Source organism: Pogona vitticeps, chromosome 2 (genome assembly GCF_051106095.1).
Source record: "Pogona vitticeps strain Pit_001003342236 chromosome 2, PviZW2.1, whole genome shotgun sequence".
Lineage (NCBI taxonomy): Eukaryota > Metazoa > Chordata > Lepidosauria > Squamata > Agamidae > Pogona > Pogona vitticeps.
Window position 1 is genome coordinate 279,271,064 of NC_135784.1, and position 20,755 is coordinate 279,291,818.

The 20,755-nt window shown below is 37.6% G+C and overlaps 1 protein-coding gene across 1 annotated transcript in view; it reads left to right on the forward strand.

Moving 5' to 3' along the window:
• Positions 1–20,025, forward strand: part of JMY (junction mediating and regulatory protein, p53 cofactor) — a 50,926-nt gene extending 30,901 nt beyond the window's left edge. The window contains exons 5-11 of the mRNA XM_072992682.2: positions 2,521–2,686; positions 3,791–3,978; positions 8,412–8,492; positions 9,372–9,467; positions 11,566–12,100; positions 13,333–13,641; positions 17,054–20,025. Coding sequence (XP_072848783.2) covers positions 2,521–2,686; positions 3,791–3,978; positions 8,412–8,492; positions 9,372–9,467; positions 11,566–12,100; positions 13,333–13,640 — 1,374 coding nt within the window. The 3' untranslated portion in view covers position 13,641; positions 17,054–20,025. The remainder of the gene's footprint in view (positions 1–2,520; positions 2,687–3,790; positions 3,979–8,411; positions 8,493–9,371; positions 9,468–11,565; positions 12,101–13,332; positions 13,642–17,053) is intronic.
• The last annotated feature ends 730 nt before the right edge of the window (positions 20,026–20,755 follow it).

Below are 20,755 nucleotides of genomic sequence, written 5' to 3' on the forward strand. Positions count from 1 at the left end.
AGGTAGATGAGAACCAGAAACACTTAACTCATGAGCACTGTTTGTAGTTCTTCAAATATATAAAATACCCAGGATGTGTAGAATGAGGTGTTTTGATATCACTTTTTAAGGGCAATATTGAATGTTTGAGACAAACATTTTAAACCTGAAAAGGAGGCATTTGGAGGCCCTAAATTGTTTCCCCAAAGAACGCAAACCAACCCTTTCCTTATTGTTTTCTGCTCTACTTATATGTAGCTTTGAAGTAGCTTATTAATTCATTGCTTTAAAAATAATTTGTTTTCCTTATTGTCATGTATTTATTCAGATGTGGCTGTGACAACACGAGTGAGAGCAAACAGAACTACTGTAATCTGGTTAGCTATGTGCGGATGTCATTATGAGGAAACAAATCTGATTTTTAAACAAGAAATCATTACAGAACTGTAGCTTGTTGGTATTGCAACAAGCTCATTTTGTACTATTATCACCAGTAGTCAAGAATCAAAAGAAAATGGTATATAACAGGGCACCTGGATGCATGTTGGAAGTCTTACCTCGGCACAAACACTATTGCCCCTTTTTGTGTCTCCTGAAAAATTCATGTAGCATCTCCCCTCTGTTGCTCAACCATTGTCTTTTAGTGGTAGTATCTGTTTGATCCTTTTTAGCATTTGTCTACTTTTAGCTTTTAATGTTGCCTTTTAGTATTTTAGTAATGTAAGTGGCCTTCTTAAGGAGAAAGGTGGGGTAAAATATTTTAAATAAACAAACAGTTTTTTCGAGTAAGTTCTTCATTGTATGAATACAATGTAGCTTTCCAAAAAAGTATGCCTATTACTTGTGTGGCCCCATGTAGCCTAAGGGACAAGAGGAGGAAGTCTTTAGTTATCAAAAATCACTACCATCAGTAAAGTCATTAGTAATATAGTGGAGCCAGGAAGCAGACTGAAAGAAATCTTCCATACGTATTGCTGAATTCCTGCCCCAAAGAAGTCCCACAGATCACTTGGGCTGAAAAGTTTTGGGCATTTTTTAAATTGTAATAAACCTACTTTACTTAACGTTCTGAGAATTTGTCTTTCCTTCATATTTTGGTCCTGTGGATGCTTTTGGTTTCTTTAGTTTTTGATGATGTCATTAGTCATCCGCCACATGAACAATCTCTCTCTCTCTCTCTCTCTCTCTCTCTCTCTCTCTCTCTCTCTCTCTCTCTCTCTCTCTCTCTGTGTGTGTGTGTGTGTGTGTGTGTTTGCTTGCCATCTCCCTCCCCCAAGTGCTTAAGACCTTAAGCTTGTACACATTTCAACTGTTTGAAGGCTCACTGAATGAAATAAATTAAATCTGTTTTTCAGTCTCAACTAGTATAAACCCAGTGGGTGAACAGCACTTGTTAAATCAACACATGTAAATCCCATTGATTCAGTGCATTTGTTGTGGTTGGGACTAGCCCATTGTGTCTTTTTTTCTTTGTCAACATACTTACTTTTAGGTGGTTACATGATGAAAAGAATGTAAGCAGATATTGTTTCCCTGGGTCTCTGTTTTGTGGGGAAAGGAAGTGTATAAAGAAATAATTTAAACAAGCAGGCAGGCAAACATTGAAAACTTCTATTGAAATTTTTTAGTGCCTAAACCAATTAAAGCTAGCCTTTTCTTTGCGTTATTGGGTTTATCAGTATTTGTCAGTTCATGGAATGGTCTTTGATCTAAGAAAGGATTCCATTAATGAAAGTGTTTGGAGAGGGAGCTGACCATTTTCATAGCTTGGGAGATAGCATGAGTGGCTGCAAGAGAAAGGGGGAATTGGTGAAAATAACTTCCCTTCTCATATTCTTGAAAGCCTCTGTTGGACCAGGAGCTTTTTGTAAATGGGAACCTCTCAGTTGGATACCACCCACACAGTGTAAATATTCTGTATACAGTATATCCTCTCTCTTTTTTTATTCAGATATTTTTCTGTACAATACTTTTTGTCATGACACATGCTTGTATAGTAAGGCAAGGGCTTCTAGCAAATGCATTCGAAGTTAAAAATGAAGGCAACAGATTTTTTTAAAAAAGCAATGTATAGTTTAATTACTCATGAGGTTCAATGATTCCCACTTGTTGGCCGAGTGATGATCTCAAAATTATTTGTGTAACAGTTTGTTCTGACAGTTTCCATTTGCTGCATCTGTCTTTGCAGAGAACCTCTCCAATTTTATATTGTTCAAGTTGTGCAGTAGCAGCTGCTTGATACCAGTGCTTAGTATTTACTAGATGATGGTAAAAATTATCACTAAATGATGTACGAGATATTAACAATGCAGTCCTCTGTATATCTGCTCAAAGGCAGGCCTCACAAAGTGCAGTAGATGTTACTTTAACTTGAGTGTTTATATAATTGTGCCCAAAGTATTGTAGTAAAACTCTACTCCCATATATTTAATGTGAAATGTTTTCCCTGTTTTCTGCTTCTTGACATGATGCTTCACAATTTTTGTGTGACTGATACATTAGTTCTTCTTGTCATAAATGTCAGTCGTCTTTCTTGTTCAGATGCAGAGCTTACAAGGTGGCACAGAAGCCATTGCCCATTTGGACCAACTTGAAGCTGATTATTATGACCTGCAACTTCAGTTGTATGAAGTGCAGTTTGAAATTTTGAAGTGTGAAGAACTACTGCTGACAGCCCAACTTGAAAGCATCAAAAGACTTATTTCAGGTGATATACATTCACTGTACATTTAACAGATTGTTGTAGGCTGATATAGTACAGCTTGGTTATTGAGATTAACCTCAATAGCCCAAAATGATTGTTTGGGTCTGCAGCTTTTTCACTCTATTTCTAGAAAACAATGTGCAGTGCAATCATGTGTCTATTCATTATTGTTATATGCTGTCAAGTCATTTCTTACTTATGGCAAGACAAGTAGGGTTTTCAGGGCATGAGAAGTGGTTTATGGTTTACCACTACCACCCATCAATGGAGTTTCTTGGCTGAACAGGGATTGGAACCCAGGTCTCCTAAGTCCTAGTCCCTCACTCTGTCCATTACATCACACTGGATATCATGCATGTTTACTTAGAAGTATGTCACACACTGTTTTGCAGCAGTTTTCCTTTTGGCTTCTTTTCTCTTCTGGGGTGGAAGAGATGGAATCAAATTGTTGAGCAAAGTGAATATCTGCTTGAGAGCTAAGAGGCTTAACTTAGTTGATGGAGTTTTTCATACTTAAGGTCTGCTTAATCACCACAGTTCCCTTATTTGAACAGAAGAGAGTCTGTCCTCCAGTCAAGTCTAGTGATTGACATGCCTGAGATGCTTCTGTTTTTTATTAAGGTTGCATTGCGTTGAACACCTTACGTTTTACTGGATCACAGTAATGTGGGGAATTTTTTTTATTGGGGCAGGGCTATAGTTAGGTAGTTTTGGGGCTTCTTCTGATGCTGTGGTTAGACTTCCAATATCTGCTACCGTGTTTCCCCGAAAATAAGACAGGGTCTTACATTAATTTTTGTTCCAAAAATGCTTATTTTCAGGGGATTTTTTTCCATGTGCAACAATCTACATTTATTCAAATACAGTCATGTCATCTTCTTCGGGTTGCTGCAGAATGGTGGAGGACAGGGTTTTTAAACTAGGGCTTATTTGTGGGGAGGGCTTATATTACGAGCATCCTGAAAAATCACACTAGGGCTTATTTTCAGGTTAGGTCTTATTTTTGGGGAAACGGTACAACTGGGGGTGGCTGAAGATTTTATTTAATGTTGTTGCTTGAGTGTTTATATGTTTAAAATTATTAAAATTGTTAATATTTCTCAATAGAGAAAAAAGATGAAGTGGTGTATTACGATACCTATGAAAGTATGGAAGCCATGCTTGAAAAAGAAGACATGGCAACATCTATACACTTGCAAAAAGAAGAGTTACAGAAATTACAGCTGAAAGTTCGTCAGCTAGAAGCAAGGCGTGGACGTATTTCAGCCAAGAAAGCCTACCTCAGAAATAAAAAGGTAACACTTTGACACTTTTATTCTTCCACTTGTCAACAGATTTGTTCTGGTAGATTACAAATACCAATATAAAGAAACCTAGTAACAATAAAATAATGATATATTTTATGCATTTCGTTTGTGTCTCACCTTTCCCTTTTTAATTTTTTTTAAATTTTATTTTTATTGTTAGTTTTTCATTTTAATCCTGACTTTCTACTAAAAACCTTATGGTCAGGTTTCAGTAACAAACATCAATGAAAGAGATTGGGCTGTAAAACTATTAAAATTACTCTATAATTAATAAACATAAGGATAGTGTTAAAGGCTAGCCTGAAACAGTGTAAAAGGCTAGAGCAGAGGGAAGTGAAACCAACGAGAATATATCAGGGATCTCCTACTGATTCTCCTCAGACTGAAGAAGCTACTTGGACGAGTAGAGAAACGTTTCAACCTAATAAGAAAGAAGTCCAATTGCTATGACTCAGCTTCCAGATATGTACTTACACTATTAAAAGCAATGAGGGTGAACTATGAAATGTTCAGCTACAAGGAAGGGGGGGTAGGTCAAGGAGGTTGTAATTCTTCCCTGAGAGAAAGGAGATCCTTTTAAAGATGTAGTGAGATTCTTGATGAAGTCACTGCTCCAGTTACAGCTGCCACATGAGACTCAGCAAGGCCAGGCCTAGGACTAACACCTGTTCTCTGCAAATTGTGAACCTACTCTTTCAGGAGGGAGCAACCTTATTCAGAGTAGATGTGTACCAAATCCTAATTGAAAGGTTTTGCAATCAAAATCTTTGCATTCGTTAGCTTGAATTTTGGTTTACTGACCACTATGCACCCTTTTATTGTACCAGATCTCTGAGTCAAGATTAGCATTGTTACCAAGACAAAGGAGGCAAATGGGGAAATCTTATTTTTTTTATTTATTTATTTATTTATTTATTTATTTATTTATTTATTTATTTATTTATTTATTTATTTATTTATTTATTTATTTATTTATTTATTTATTTATTTAACTTATATGCTGACCACACTACCCAAAGGCCTCTTGGCGGCTTACAACAATTAAAATACAATTAAAAAGATAAAACCATTAAAATACAATTCAAATATATACTCTAAAAATTGCCATCAGGACCCACAGTTGATATTATTTCAATTAAAAACCTTCTGGAACTGGGAGGTTTTGACCTGGGGCCGAAATGTCATCAGCGTCGGCACCAGCCGAATCTCAATTGGGATGGCGTTCCATAGTCTGGGGGCAGCTGCCCAAAAGGCCCTTTGTCTACAAGCTGTCTCTCTTACCTCCTTGAGGGATGACTCTTTCAAAAGGGCCTCCTGGCTAGATCTTAACTGCAGGTACGTTCATAAAGAAGATACTTGGAGATATATTGATGAGTATACACGGAAAAATTTGCCAAATGTCTTCCAGCAGAAATATGTAGATATTAAACAATATATTATGGCACATTGCAGGGTTGTCCCAATGTATTGGAGCAGGCATCCCTCGGTACCACCTTCTGATATGTGATATATAGGGAGGGAGGAATGGAACCATTGCAAGACAATGCCTTAGAGTTTGTTTTGCCAGATAGTCCAGAAGGTTATCACTGTCAGTGGTAGCAGAAGTTACTAAAAGTTCTAAGATAACAAAAGGCAAAAGCTTGCCTTACCTGGGAAACATTATCCACTAGCATAATCAAGTAATTTCTGGCCTAGACCGTTATACCATAAAAAGACTGATGTTATTCCTTGTTGGGTTACATTTGTAATGCAATTTATATATAATCTTAGTTATAATACAATTGTAGAGTAGTGTCCTGGCCACTAAATGGGCAGGGTAAAAATTTAAATAAGCAAAAAAAAAATTCTAAAAGGGCTATTTACAAATAAACTAGCTGCTTCAAAGTTCTGAGGTTACATATGGTAACTCTTGTCTAATAGCTACTGGCATGTCATGATCCTCACAGTGTCTTGATAACAGCTTGATATAGGATTGGTTCGCAAAGATCATTTATTGCAGTACTACCACCTACTGGCTATACAGTAGTATTTTTGTTTGATTTACACCAAACTATTCTTATTAAGGCTTTGAACAAAGGCATTGCTGAGAAGAGGAAGGGAATGTTTAGAATGCAAATTGTTTGTTTTGGCAGAGTCTTTCAATGTTATGTTGGAGCTTTCTAAGATGTTGGTATAGTGAAGAGGAATAAATAATCTAGGAATTATTGAATTCACATGCTGTGAATTTTTACTTTTTAAAAAATGAACTGTGAATTAGTCTTACATTTGCACATTTAATATAGAATTCATAATAACTTTCAAGTGATCTAGTTTAGGCTAAGGTCATAAACTTTTTGACATAGACCATTTTTGACATAGACCCTCCCCCAACAAAAAGACATAAAAGATTTTTAAAACAGTCAGTTGTTGGCCAGTTGTTCTCAGTTGAGAACATTTCTGTGCTTCACTGAACTACAGTGGTGCCTCACACAACGGGCGCCTCGTAGAGCGATGAATTCGCTCTACGAGGCCGTTTTTGCGATCGCAAATGCGATCGCAAAACGATGCCCGTATAGGCTGTGATTCACAGAGCGAAGGTCGGTAAGCTGCTCGCTTACCGACCTTCGCTTTGCGACCCGCCGATCAGCTGTCCGGCGGGTCCAAAATGGCTGCCGGAACAGCCGGAAGGGGCCGGGGCGCAGCGTTTTTGCGCCCTTGGTAAGCAAGGGGAGCGCGCGAAAACGCTGCGGAAGCCCCGAAATGGCTGCGCGCAACCATTTCGGGGCTTCCGGCAGCGTTTTCGCGCGCTCCCCTTGCTTACCAAGGGCGCGAAAACGCTGCACCCCAGCCCCTTTCGGCTGTTCCGGCGGCCATTTTGGACCCGCCGGACAGCTGATGGCAGCCATTTTGGCGCCCTCGTTGTGTGAGGGGAGGGCGCGAAAATGGCTGCCGGCCCCTGGGAAACATCGCACTACGGTGAGTATTCTATGGCATTGGAACGCATTAAACGCTGTTTAATGCGTTCCAATGTCTTTTGGTGTTCCGTAGTGCGATGTTTCCCACAGCGAAGGTGGTGGGCACCACTGTACTTCATTACAACAAATTCACTAATGTGTTAGCTTGGAGTAGAGGACAAGTTTTCTCACTCAACTTTAGAGCAGGCGTTTAAGTACTCAATTGTTATGTGTTCCGTACATAATACCTGTCTTATTCCTTTTACCATTGCTCAGGTGCATTACCTTCTGGACATTTTGTTATTTCTTCCTTCTGGACACAGTGTTCCTTGCTATCATTTTAAAATAAAGCACCCAAAACAGGAGTTGGTGCCTTAACAACAATCACGTGGTCTTAAGTGGTTCAGTTTTCCCCAGGGATCATGCAGAATCTACACATGTGAGGGTTTTCTGTAGAGTTTTCATTAGCAAAAATTCCCATGTGTGTTGATAATTGTTTCTCTATTGTGCTTATATAAGAAATAAGCAAACAAATAACTAATATTTTTAACTGCTCAGAGCCTCTATTCATGTGCAGATCTTCTATGTGGCCCTCTTATATGTTTCCCAGTTGAATCCCAAATATAAACAGTCCTTTATGGTGCTGATTGTTACAACCAGGTGAGATTGCCATATAAAAAATGGCCAAAATGGCTTGTTGCTTAGTTGTGCCTGTGGCAAGGTAATAATGTCACCAACAAGGGAGATTTTTTGGTGATTAAAGGCTTCCTACTTCTGTCCTATGGCTTGTCAGACTTGTTTGTAATCATTTTCATTGTGTATTAAACCTGGGATGAAAGAAATCTTTAGTTACTGAAAATCACACACAAACCCCACACCCCTTTGTGATGTCATGTCCCTTCATCAGGTATAGCATACATAACAAGAATTTGGCCAGTGTTTAGAAGTACATATTTTCTTCACATTCTGATTTTATTGAAATAAATGTCATTTCAGGATGTACACCAATTTAGCACACAACTACTAATAGATAAGTAGATGTGCATTTGGTAACAGCCATTCTGAACAGAACTTTGTAAGAAGTAGATGGCATTTTCCATTCCTAAAGTGGGAGTCTGGGGAACTTTTTGATATTTTTAATGTTTTTAATGACTGTGCCACCCCTAGATCTGGTGCAGTTTGGTCAGTTGGGTGGGCATGGTGGAAACAAGAAGCTTGTGGATCAGTGGCATCCCTACAGTACCCAACTTAGTCCCCTAACACTAGCAGCACACAAGCAGTGGGGCATTTATGTTTGGTGACCTTTCAGTTGCATATTGGAAATCATGAGCATCATCCTGCTGACAGACACACACTCACCTCATCCCTGTTAGTAAAATGGCATTTATTTCACTCCTTTATGGCCCCTTAGCTGGGCTTCTGGTAAAGGTAGGATTAATTTTTGAATTGATTTTGAAATTTATCCTATAAAAGTTTATCTTTCTACAGGAAATCTGCATTGCAAAACATAATGAAAAATTCATGCAGCACTTTCAGACTGAGGAAGAGTCACAGCACACTGCAAAGTTTGTGAGTATGGATTCTGTTAGAATAAAAACAGCCTTCCGTTATGCCAGCCCAAGTATTTTCTGCTAAACTAAGGAAACTTTAGCTACACCTCTCCTTTATGAATATTTTGAATATTCTTTTTGAATATTGAACAGCATAATGGTAGCACATTAAATGGTCCAAAGTTGACCAGGGGGCAAAGTCTTCTTCTCCTCATATTCTACTTTCACGATTTAACCGGTCTGTTTTACTTTAATTAAGCTTACCCTCAGGTTCATGGGCACTGCTGCTAACATAAATTAGAAACTTCCCTTCATCTTTTAGCATTTAAAAACATGGATAAATCTAAGAATGGATGGCACAGGTGCTCTCTGTCTCTTTCCTTTTTTCTTTTGTCCCCCACAATGACAGCATGGAAGGAATTTCAGCTCCTCGGGTGATGGTTTTTCACCCAAACTTTGCCCTTGTTCCAAAATAATCAGAGCAGTATCTGATATTTGTCAACCCATTTTAAAGGTAAAATTCTACATGTCCAAGGTGCTCTATAATGTGATTGCAGCCACTGGGAGTCTGCCACTGGGATGGTCTGTGCCTTTACAATTTCACTTCTGATCTGTGAAGACAGTGTCAATTTTTTTTAGTGATTAACTTTTAAAGAGTCTCTTGGAAATGGATCAGGTATTAATACAGCATTACATCTCCCATTACTACAACTGATAACAATGTCTTTAAATAAACATGTTTGCTTTATACTTATTTGATAGGATTGCAAAACTACACATGAAATACAGTGCAGACAAGAACCAGAATTAAGGGTGAAACAAGATACCATGTTTTTGATGTTACTATATAGTTTAAAAAGCAGTTTCTATTCTACCTTTACCTTTTTCTTATTCTCAGAAGAGAGAACAGTTGCAAGATGAAGAAGAACGAAAAAGTTCATGGGTTAGTCAGGAGCGGCAGAAAACACTGGACAGACTTAGAACATTTAAACAGGTAACTTGAAGATAAACAGTCTAAAGATGCTTCAAAACTTGTTGTCCCTCCGTAATTGCACTTTTTAATACCTCTGAATTAGCTGTGATTCCTCATTGCCTGTGCACATTGTGGCAAATGCACCCTTGTTGCTGCCATCCTATGCAGCAACTCTTAATTAGTTATGAATGTACATGTTCACTGAAAAGTGATAAATAAGGTTGCAGCAGGTTTTAAGAGAATGTTTGCTTCATCATTCTGCAGAAAGGCAGGATTCATTATGCCTAAAACTTTTAACAACAACAACAACAACAACAACAACAACAACAACAACAACAACAACAACAACAACAACAACAACAACAACAACAACAACAACAACAACAACCCATATTTGAACTACAGAGCTGGAAGTAAATAATTGTTTGCTTAATTATGTACTTCACATAGCCTCTGAAGTTCCTTGGTATACATTGTTCTTTTGTAAAGACATGAATGAATCTGACCTGCCTTTTAAAAAAAATAACTTTCATAACTCTCATGGTTTCTTAAAACTAAAGTTTAAAACATGAGGGCAGCGCTGAAGCTTAGTGTCTCATATTTGTTACCCTTTTTGAATTCCAAATTATTGTAGAATTGAATTGCAGGGGGCTTTGTGAACAGGTGATGCCCTCATTGTGATCAACAGGATAGTTGGAAGATAGTAGTTCACAATGCTAATGTCCATCAAGATTTCAATTCCAGTAGACCAGATTGAGATGTCCAGTGCACTGTCTAGTAAGGGTTTATTGCATCAGTTTCAGTTTGTAAGGCCTGAGGATGTAAACAAGGCATTTGCATGTGGTAAAGCTGCTACTGTTTTAATCCTTGCCCGTCTTCGCTACTAAAATCTGCCAAGAAGACAGCAGTAGAATGTGCCACACGTGTTATCAGTGCATAGCTCCAGGAAGATCATATACTCTGCTGTTTAAATGAACAACCAACCAACCTGGCCTTGATGGGGATTAAAGTCCCCCTTGGGGGTTTTCCTGGACCCTGCACTCTCTGTGGAGGCTTAAATATCAGCTGTGGTCAGGAGTGCCTTTTGTCAACTCTGGTTGATTGCCCAGTTGCACTCCTACCTGGATAAGAAATGAGACAATGTTTGGTTTCTGGTGGAAGTCTTTCTAGCCTTCCTCGGTATGGCAACTGTAGGAGTATGGCCTGTGAGGATCTAGTGGTGTGGATTGATGTTCTTTGGGAAACTCCAAGTGGTGCAGAATGCGGCGGCCAGACTCCTTAGCGGAGCGAGAAAATTCAATCATATTTCTCCTATTTTAGCTGCACTGCATTGGCTGCCCATTCGGTTCTGTCTTGACTTTAAAGTTCTGATGCTTATGTATAAAGCCCTAAACGGTTTAGGACCTCGATACCTGGCAGAACGCTTACTCCCACCTATTTTTACCCGTGTCACCCGCACGAGCCAGGAGGTGAGGCTGAGGAGCCTGACGCCGAGGGAGGCCCGGAAGGAAAAAACAAGGAACCAGGCCTTCTCGGCGGTGGCTCCTCACCTTTGGAATAGCCTCCCTCCGGAGATTCGAGCTGCACCCTCGCTGGGTATTTTTAAAAACCAATTAAAAACGTGGATGTATAGGCAGGCCTTCCGCTCCAGGTAATTCCTGACCTTCCTTCCTTTTTCTCTTTATTTGATTTATTTTGTATTTTTCCCATCTTGCAGAATCATTTAATTAATTAATTGTTAGAAATCCCTCTTAAACTTGTTATGTTTTTATGTTGTAAGCCTCCTAGAGTGGTCGAAATGACTAGATAGGCGGGGTAAAAATATAATATAATATAATATAATATAATATAATATAATATAATATAATATTAATTAATTAATTAATTAATTAATTAATTAATTAATTAATTAATTAATTAATTAATTAATGTGCTCTGAAAGAGTGAGGGCCAAACTGTGGAGGACTTTATAGGTAAGAATCAAAACCTTGAACTTGAGTGTGATGCATATAAATGCTTTAGTACTGTATTGTAATTATGAAAACAAAATATTGAACTGAAATTTCCAGATCCTACTGCTTATGCTTATATGACCTTAATCCATTATTTTCTTTCGAAGCGATACCCTGGGCAGGTAATACTCAAATCGACCAGACTTCGACTGGCACATGCAAGAAGAAAAAGTGCAGCCAGTTCAGCATCGTCTGCAGATCAACCTCTGCCTTCACCAGTAACTATGCAGACAGACAAAGTGGCTCAAGAGAAAGCGATCCATTCTTTATCAGTCCAGGAGCCCAGAAGCTTAGGACAACTTGAAGATACTTTTTTACCTCCCTGTGGTGATACCCCGGAATTTTCACAGACTCCTTCTCTACCACCTCTTGTCTGTAATGAACATCCCTCTGATATAGTCTGCGAGGCACCGCTTCCTCCTCCTATTCCTCCTCCTCCACCACCACCTCTGCCCGCCAAGGAAGAATCCACTCAGTTCTCTGAAAAAAGCACTAGCCCTATGAAAGAAGACAGCGTGGAGAAGATTTCTCTGCTGACCACCATTGCACCATCAGCTCACTTCTTTGACAGCAGCCAGTTAGTCAGTGCCAAGAAGAAGCTAAAGAAGACCGGAGATATGGAAGGGATGCAGAGGAGAAGAGGTGATTCCTCATTTATGTTGAAGTTCAGTCATGTAAAAAGTAACAATCAGTTTGCTTTCTTTCCCTGATCACCCTTGTTTCCAATAATAATAGTTATAATTAAAATACTAGCCAGGGTCCAAACGCTACATTAGTTTAGCACACCAAAGAGAGCTCAATGAACAGTGCTTTACTAGGCCAGGTGCCAAAGCACAATGGAAAGTGGAGTGAGGGTGGTCATTCAAAAGCATTTTGCAAAATAGCCTGGAGGACTTCTGTTTTAATAATAAAATACACTTGAAATAGATTTTTGGATCCCAGCTAACAGGACACGAGCAGTTTGAGGGTTTTGGAATGAACCTCACCCTGGTCAATGCATAAGGACTATGGGGCAGTATATCAGTTGAAACAACAACCTAAGTTGCTCCTGATCCTACTGCTATTTGTACCGTTCTATGCTTATAAAATGAATAAACTACATGAAACGAATATAGTATGCTAGTTTATATAGCCTCTCCAGGCTTTTAATACATAACATTCATTTTTAGAATAAGGTGTCCATGTCTCTGCCAGTAGAGAGTTGTGGTTTTGCAGATATGTCATTTCAACAGAATAAACTTTCAAAACATAATCCAATCCCTTCCCTTCATATAGAATTGGGTGTGTTAGAAGGGAGCTCAGAGGGTATGAACATATAGTAATTTCTCTTGGTCCTAAGAGGGGCTGGATATGGAGAGAGGGTAGATTGCACATCAAGGTGCATATAATGATCAGATAATTCTAAGAGTTCTTTTTTCCTTCCAGCTTTTTTGCCCTAACATAGAAAGTTGTGCTAGATACTTATAAGAGAGTTGTTGAGAAGAAATAGAGGCTTAAATCCTGTGGAATAGTTTCCTGTAACCACTTGAACTGCTTCCTCCTCCAGACTTCATGGGTCTTTTAGGCTAGAAGATTGTGATCATTGAAGCATGTTGTAGATGTGTCACTTGAATTTTAAAATCACATTATGTAGCTGGTTCATTATATTAGAGGATATACTTAGACAATGTTTGTAATTTGAAGATTAAAACTTATTAGAAACTGAAGACCAGTTTTCTTTTCAAACTTACAATAACAGAATTAACATTAGAAATTGTGTAAGGTATTTATTCATCTTGGAGTATGCCCTATTAAATTCTGTAGTGTAGAATATAAAAAAATTGGAAGCTGCAGCATGTGGAATTATGCTCAATGAATCTTCTGATTTACTGCAGTAAGCTCTCCAATGGATGAAGTCCTGGCTTCCTTGAAACGAGGCAGCTTCCACCTGAGGAAAGTCGAGCAGAGAAACCTCCCGCCTTTCCCTGATGAAGATGACAGCAATAACATCTTGGCACAGATACGAAAGGGTGTAAAACTGAAGAAAGTGCAAAAGGATGTAATGAGAGAGTCATTCACAATTTTACCTGATGATGATCCTCTGACCCGCAGCATCCATGAAGCATTACGACGAATTAAGGAGGCATCACCAGAGTCTGAAGATGAAGAGGAGAGTCTGCCTTGCACAGACTGGGAAAATTAAGGTGCAGTGCTTCTACTATGCATATTTGTTTCGTTTCTTTGAATATTTGTGGCATGTCCAACCTCTGCAGGAAAATGTTTAAGTTCTCTTTCACATATGCAACAAGGGGGCAATTGACAGGTTTAATAGACTAGAAGTGTCCATTGTTTTTTTCCTAGCTGTAGAGCTCAGTCCATATTTACATGTGTGCAAGTGAGCTGGTGCAATCAGACGTCTGTTCCCTTGCCAGCTATAGTCCATTCAGACTTCTGGAATACTACCCAGAGGGCTGAAAGATCCAGCTGCAGCAGTTGAGCTGCAGTGTGTGGAAGTCAAAGGGATTCCTGGAAAGCAGAAGCACCTTTCACAAGTTGGGAGCCTTTTTGTCAATGAAAGGCAGACTTTGACTCAAACCTCATAATGCCCTCAAAGTAAGAACAAATGTTCTGTCTTACACAGGGAAAAAATCGCATTAGCAGAAGTAACATCCTTGGCCCTCCATTCCACTTGAGAATTATTTACATGTAGTCTGATTTTTAAAAAAGTGTTTGCTTTTATACCATCTAAGCTTCAAAAAGAGTTCTGGCCAACTCCAAACCTTCCCACATTTTAAAAGTTTTTTTTCATAATGATCCAGTAAAAATATTATTCAATTCAGAATTTTATTTTCACTCTTGGACCACACAGCATTTCCCCGCATCTACATATAGTGTTATTACGAATACTCAGAGTGGTGTAGCAGATGTACTAGGACTCAGGCATGGAAACTTATTGGAGAGGGGAAGGTACAACTAGTAAAACCACTCCTTAAATATTTCACTTACCTTGAAATCCCTGTTAGAGTTGATTCTGACTTGATGGCACTTAACAACAATAACATAGTGTTGTTACTTTTAATGTCTTGCTTCCAAGGTTTCTTCTAAAGCGTGTGACTCCACCTCCCTCCGCACAGCCTTCTGCCTCCTCCGCAAAGCAGTTGTTTTCAGCCTCTTTGCTTCCTGTTGTGATGGAGCCCCACATGAGGAGGGCGGAGTCACATGTGTACGCAGGGTGTTGCTCATGTGAGAGGTGGAGCCGTGCCCAGTGGGGCTGAAAATCAGAGGATACGTTGCTTACTCTAATTGTTGGTTAGGTACTTTTGTTTTAATCGGAGTTCTTAGCTGACTCTTATAAAACTTGCAAATTAGTTTTAATGATAAGGAATTTTGAAGTATGGTGATGCTAGTTTTTTTATCAAAAGTTTTTGGTATATATTTTATAAAAATAGATTTTTGGTCAGTATATTTGTATTACTGTTTCCTATTAACAGTGTCTATGAATGGTAGTGCATTTTCAGTACATGGAAAACTTCCTGAAAAGGGATATTTATAAATGTAGCTTTACGTTAGAAGAAAAAGAGGATAGGGAAAGACAATGGTTACTGATGCATTTAGTCACAGTGAAAAATTGTGTGAAACTCTTTAATCTGATCTCTGACTTGCAGGTTGAAACATATGTTGCATTAGTATAATATAAGATTTGTGCTTCTCATGGTTATTACCAATTTGACAGAGATGGCACTACTTAAATTAAAGTATGAATTGGCATGTCAGTAACTAATTGCAAATAAATTTAATCAAAATGAAGGTCATTTCCCATATCTGTAAGGCAAGTGTTCCTGTGAAGAGAAAATCAATTTATATTGTAGCTTATTCAAAGGATGAAATTACTGATTTATCATGTAAATCAATCAGCAGTGAAAAATATGTGTATATCTTCCCTTATTCATTAACGTGAAATTGTTTGCATATACTGGTCTGTATTGTTGGTATGTGCCATCAGGTTGCTTCTAACTTATAATGAATCAGTGTCCTCTAAGAAGTCCTATTATAAGCAGCCATCAGAGCTGCCATGTTAAATAATTGGTGTATCTAACCCTGATTGTCTAGTCAAGTTGGCAGGGGTCTCCCATGATCTCAGGCAGCAGGGGAACCTTTTGAGCCCTATCACTTGTTTAACTGGAGATGCTGAGGAACCTGGAATGAGAAATTAAGACTTTTTGGTTGTGGCCCCGTCCTTGTAGAATGGACTCCCAGGCCCTCTTGCTCTCAACTTTCAAGAGGATGTTGAAGACCATACTTTTTAGAGAAGGTTTTAAGGACATCCTCACCTGCCGTCATTTAGATTTTAATCAGGTTTGGTTTCTGGTTTAATTTTATTGTGTTGTCAAGGAATGATGATTTTGTATTGGGTTTGATGGGTTATTTTCCTTTTTATTGTCAACCGCTCAGAGCAGTGCTTATTACGAAGTTGTGTGGCATGTAAATATTCAACTAAAATAAATAAAATCTTTCAGCACAAAACCAGATGCTGTACCAATGAATTGTGGCCCTTATCCATGTTTTTTATGCACACATGTGAAGTTGATTGCCAGCACTGTAATTCCTCACGCTGGTCTCTTGTTGAAGGCAGGGCACGGTGGATATTCATTGGGTCAAGCAGATGATTGGGAACCTCAAAGTTTATCATGCTAAAGCTTTCAGGATTTACAACTAAATTTCTTTCTCGTCTGCTGATTTCTCTGCTATCCTACCTTTGCTAGGCCAGATCTAGTTTAATTTACAGAAAATGTGAATTATTTGACCGATTTTTGTTTTTGAATCTTTAATATAGGTATAACAGGATTCATGCTCTCTTTTCAAAACATGTAAGGGGGAGTAGGAATATTTCTGCTAAGATGATGTCTTTTATGGCAGTCGTACCTCATCAAAAACAAATCTTGCTGTAGAACAATTGTTTTGAACTGTATGCAAATTTAGGCGATTGATTAATTGATTAATTGAAACATTATAGAATTAATTATGTTTAAGACTTCTTTAATCTCCCAGCACCCTAGATATCATGAATGTAGTTTTCGTAGGAACATGTTTTCCATCTGGTATGAAGTTTTATTTTAACTTAAGAATGACAGTATTTCATTTAGTTGTACCACGAATGCTTGAACCATCAGTTCCTCTAACATAAGCTGATGGAGTTTTTCCACTTTGTGTTTCATTCAAATATTGAATAATCTCTGTTTAAATAACAGCATTGTGTAACTTCTGTTGTTACCTGAAATAAGTTCTGTAAAATGCCAATTTTTCATTGAAATAAAGTTTAGGAAAATTCAATACAGCTGGGGGTGGGGGCAAAATTCTCTTCTGTAGCATGGCCCTAGTTTCCTGATTTTTAGCTGTGTGTCTGTGACTCTAGTGTCCTAAAGAGCAGCATAAAAAGAATACACTGCTAGTATAGATTCAAGATGCCTAGGGCACCTGTTCTAAAAGAACTTATAATGAACAGACATGTAAACATTAGCAAATTTTAACGTAGCCCATAAAGAATACAAGTTAAGTTAAAAAAACAACTTTTGCAATTTGTCTTTCATTTGTTTTTATTTTTCCTTTTTCAAACAGGTCTGAATTCCACAAAAAATGATTAACTTCTCAACATTCAGACAGCAGTTGGATCCCTACCTTCTGTCTGGGAGATGCTTTCTCTAAAAAAACATATTTAATATGTGCATAAGAGTTTGGATACCTTTTTTCAATTCATGGTAGAAGATTCTGGTTGGACTAAAAGGCACCCTATTTAGATTTACATTTTGCATGACTCTGAAGAGAGTGAACCTTTCATATATTTTCTGATTCTTCACTCATTTTTTATATTTGTGTAGAACACTTCATCAGCAGCTATTGCCATGAAGCTTCTTCCCAAATTAAGTTCATAAAACTGTTATGAAATTTGGCTTTTTGTTCACTAAAGAATTCACCACTGATAAAACCAATTGCTACTCTCACATCAGCTACTTACTCAGCAGTAGGAATTCACATAAAATGTTTTGTTTCTAACCATATTTTTCATACATGGTGGACATCAGTAATTAAATGCATTTCTAAACTATTCCTAGTACAAAGTACAAATGAATTTGAAAATCAGAACAAATTGCTATAAAAAATAATGGAAAAGAATGGAAAACATATATTTAAGAATGTATTTGTTTACAGTCTAGTACATTTAAAAATATATATAGCAGATCCATTTAGAAGGCCATGTATACTGTGTACATCTTATATTTTTAAATTAGATTTTTCCGTGCTCTTATTAATTGTAACATTTTAATTGCAGGGCTGGGTTATAATAAAATTACATAAATTTTTATTTATAGAAGCAATATTTTGTATTGAGAATACTTAAAATTATTTTTGTCTGTTATGTTGACTGTTCTTAGAAGATTCTAAGGAACCTTATTTAAGGAGAATGCAAAATTGAAATAAGATTTTGCTTTTAATCGCCCCCCCCCCAAGTTTTCATTATTTCCCTTCATTGTTAGACATATTGGAATTATGTAACACACTGCTTATTTGAAAATATGCTTCCTTTTCACCCTGGTTGTATAATGGTCTTAAAGGAGGCACAGCCTTCAGTATGGAGAATATCTAAAGCTACGTAATCCCAAACAGCATGACTAATAGCTGCAGGCAGCTCGTTTTATAATAACAGTACTGAACAGTATTTCTGCATCAGGGCTAATGTTGCTCTTATTAAAACTGATGAAAATCTCTGCTTGTAGGAAAACCTTGAGCTTGGCCACCTTCTTATTTTAAATACAGTTTAATGTGTACGCTTTAAAAGCCATGATATTTTATCATCGGAAACAATCTGGTTTAAAACAATTTACTATACTCGTTCACTGCCCTTTTGCAAGCAGAAGCTGTGAGATTTGTATATTAGAAGGAATGCATTGTGTAATCCCACTTACCTCTTAGAACAAGAGGCTAAACATCTTGCCCTTTATGCTTTTTAAAATAGTTGGAGTACCAAGAACACTGCACAATATATTTGTAACTCCTTAACTCTTGTGTATGCAACAGTGATCATATTGACCAGTGATGATAATAATATCAAATATTCTAATGGGGCACCTGTCATTCTGTACTTGGCAGACACCCTTTTTCTTAAGCTTTTGCCTTATGTAGTCTGAAATGCTGTCCGTTCCCCAAAAGTGTGAGAAAAACATATGTTTCGCTGAGTTCTTTCTGTTGGGGAGAAAAGGCACATCGTTAGTATTATGCATCAAACATTAACTTTTTGAAGACTAGACGACACACATTCCTTTCCAACTTGCTGTATATTGAACAAAATTGCATTATAGTGTGTGGTTATAATCCCAAATAATGCAGGGTATGGTGGCAATAATGAAAATAGCTACAACACGTATTTGTTAACCTTTTAGTGTAAACTGTAATGTACGTAGTCAGTGTGCCTTTGCTGTTCAGCCACCTAAACGTCAGACATCCACTATGTATTACATTATGTTGAAATTTCTAGGCACGGCACAGAACACGGACTTCTAAAATTAGGACAACTGTGGATCATGTAAGCTTTGTACAATCTGTTGTAGCAGAAGCTTCAAGCAGCACATGTCATTGGACAGTTCACTTATGATATTCAGTGAACTTCTGAGCAAGGAAATACTGAAAACCAAGATTAATAATCCTTGCCTTTGCACTGTTTTGCATCCACAGATTTTTAAGTTTATGAAACTCTCAGTATGATTGTACAGTGTTCAGGTTTTATATATCTTTGCCTTGGAAACTGCATGATTTTTTTAAAAAAACTAGCAGTTGAATCATTGCAAGAATCTAAAAGTGATTTGAATCTGTAAAAAAAGGCTTATTCATAGGAACATATTTTGTATATACTGGCTGCTATATGTTGGTTGATCTCATGTCCAGAACTTTTTTTTTGGAATACATTTTTTTCATAACTATTAGAGAAAAGAGATTAACCTGGCTGCCAGTTGTAACTGGACAGCGTTTTTCATAAATCTGCCAGAGAGGACCTTGCTAATCTTTCCATGTACAATTATTTATAATTATGTTCCCAAGTTCTTTGAATAATGGTGAATCCTAGATTTATTGTTTCAAGCCACTATGTGTGAAAGCTCCCAGCTGAGGAGTTAGGGCTCTCAAGTCTGGGAATTTCCCAAAACAAGCTTAGAAAATAATGTAGGCATTTAAAGAGAGATCTTCAAAGAATGCTGATTGGAATGGGTCAAGATGAAATCTATGCAGCTGACATCTCTGCATGAAAACTCCATGTTAGTATTTTTATCTTGCAGGTTGCCGTACATGATGGCAAACTGATAGTCACCATTTTAGTTAATTTCTAACCCACAAAGGAATGCATTCTTTGTATCAAATTGTTCAAGTTATTTCCAGATCCAGCTGGATGTTCCTGGAATTGGGGATAAAATTTCTCAAGCAGCAATACATTCCAGTTGATAAGGGGTTTGAGATGGGACTTGTGTAGCAGAAATCCTAAACTGAAAGGCAAACAGCATCGTTTATAAAGGTGGTTATATCATCTGCGGATTGATCCCATGAGTCGTTGATTTTAGTTGCTTAGTTTGCTGAATCTATTATAGTTAGTTTTGCTTCTTATTTTCACAAATTGCTTTCAGAGCTCTTCAAAGCAGAATAGCTTAGATCATAAAATAGATAAGTACAAAAACAAATTCACAGCATTAAGTCGTGTTTTTCCTGGGATATAGCAAGTTAATCTATGCCACCATAAAGAGCTTTTGCTCTTGAGCTTTGTCTTGTGCAAACAGTCTTTGGAATATGGTTGCATTTTTGTAATGCAGTCTTGTAAAAATAGGAAACTCTCACTAATTGTTATTTTTTTTATTTGCACTGACTTTAAAGAGTGAATTGTAAATTAAAGTTATTTGGATTTATGAGCATACTTTATTTTTCAATTTAAGTCTTTTGTAATTCGGTCACTTACGTTAGTCATAATAATCTCAGAAGCAAGAAACAAGGTTTGTCTAGTGTGGAATTGTCAAGCAAATAGGATTATTGCAAAGGTGTGTAGGAGTTGCTTCTTGTAAGACATGGAAGCAGCTTATTAATAACATGACGTATTTAAATACTATTAAGAGTCAACAGATAATGGTTTGCTGTCAGCACTATCATAATTCTGGGAGGTAAGAATCTTAATGGAAACACACAAGAAGTATCAAAACCTAATATGGTATCTTGTTTACCTGACCGCTGTGGCATGCTTAGAGCAGCTTGATGCTTTCTGCTCCTGGTTCTCTGGATCCAGGCATT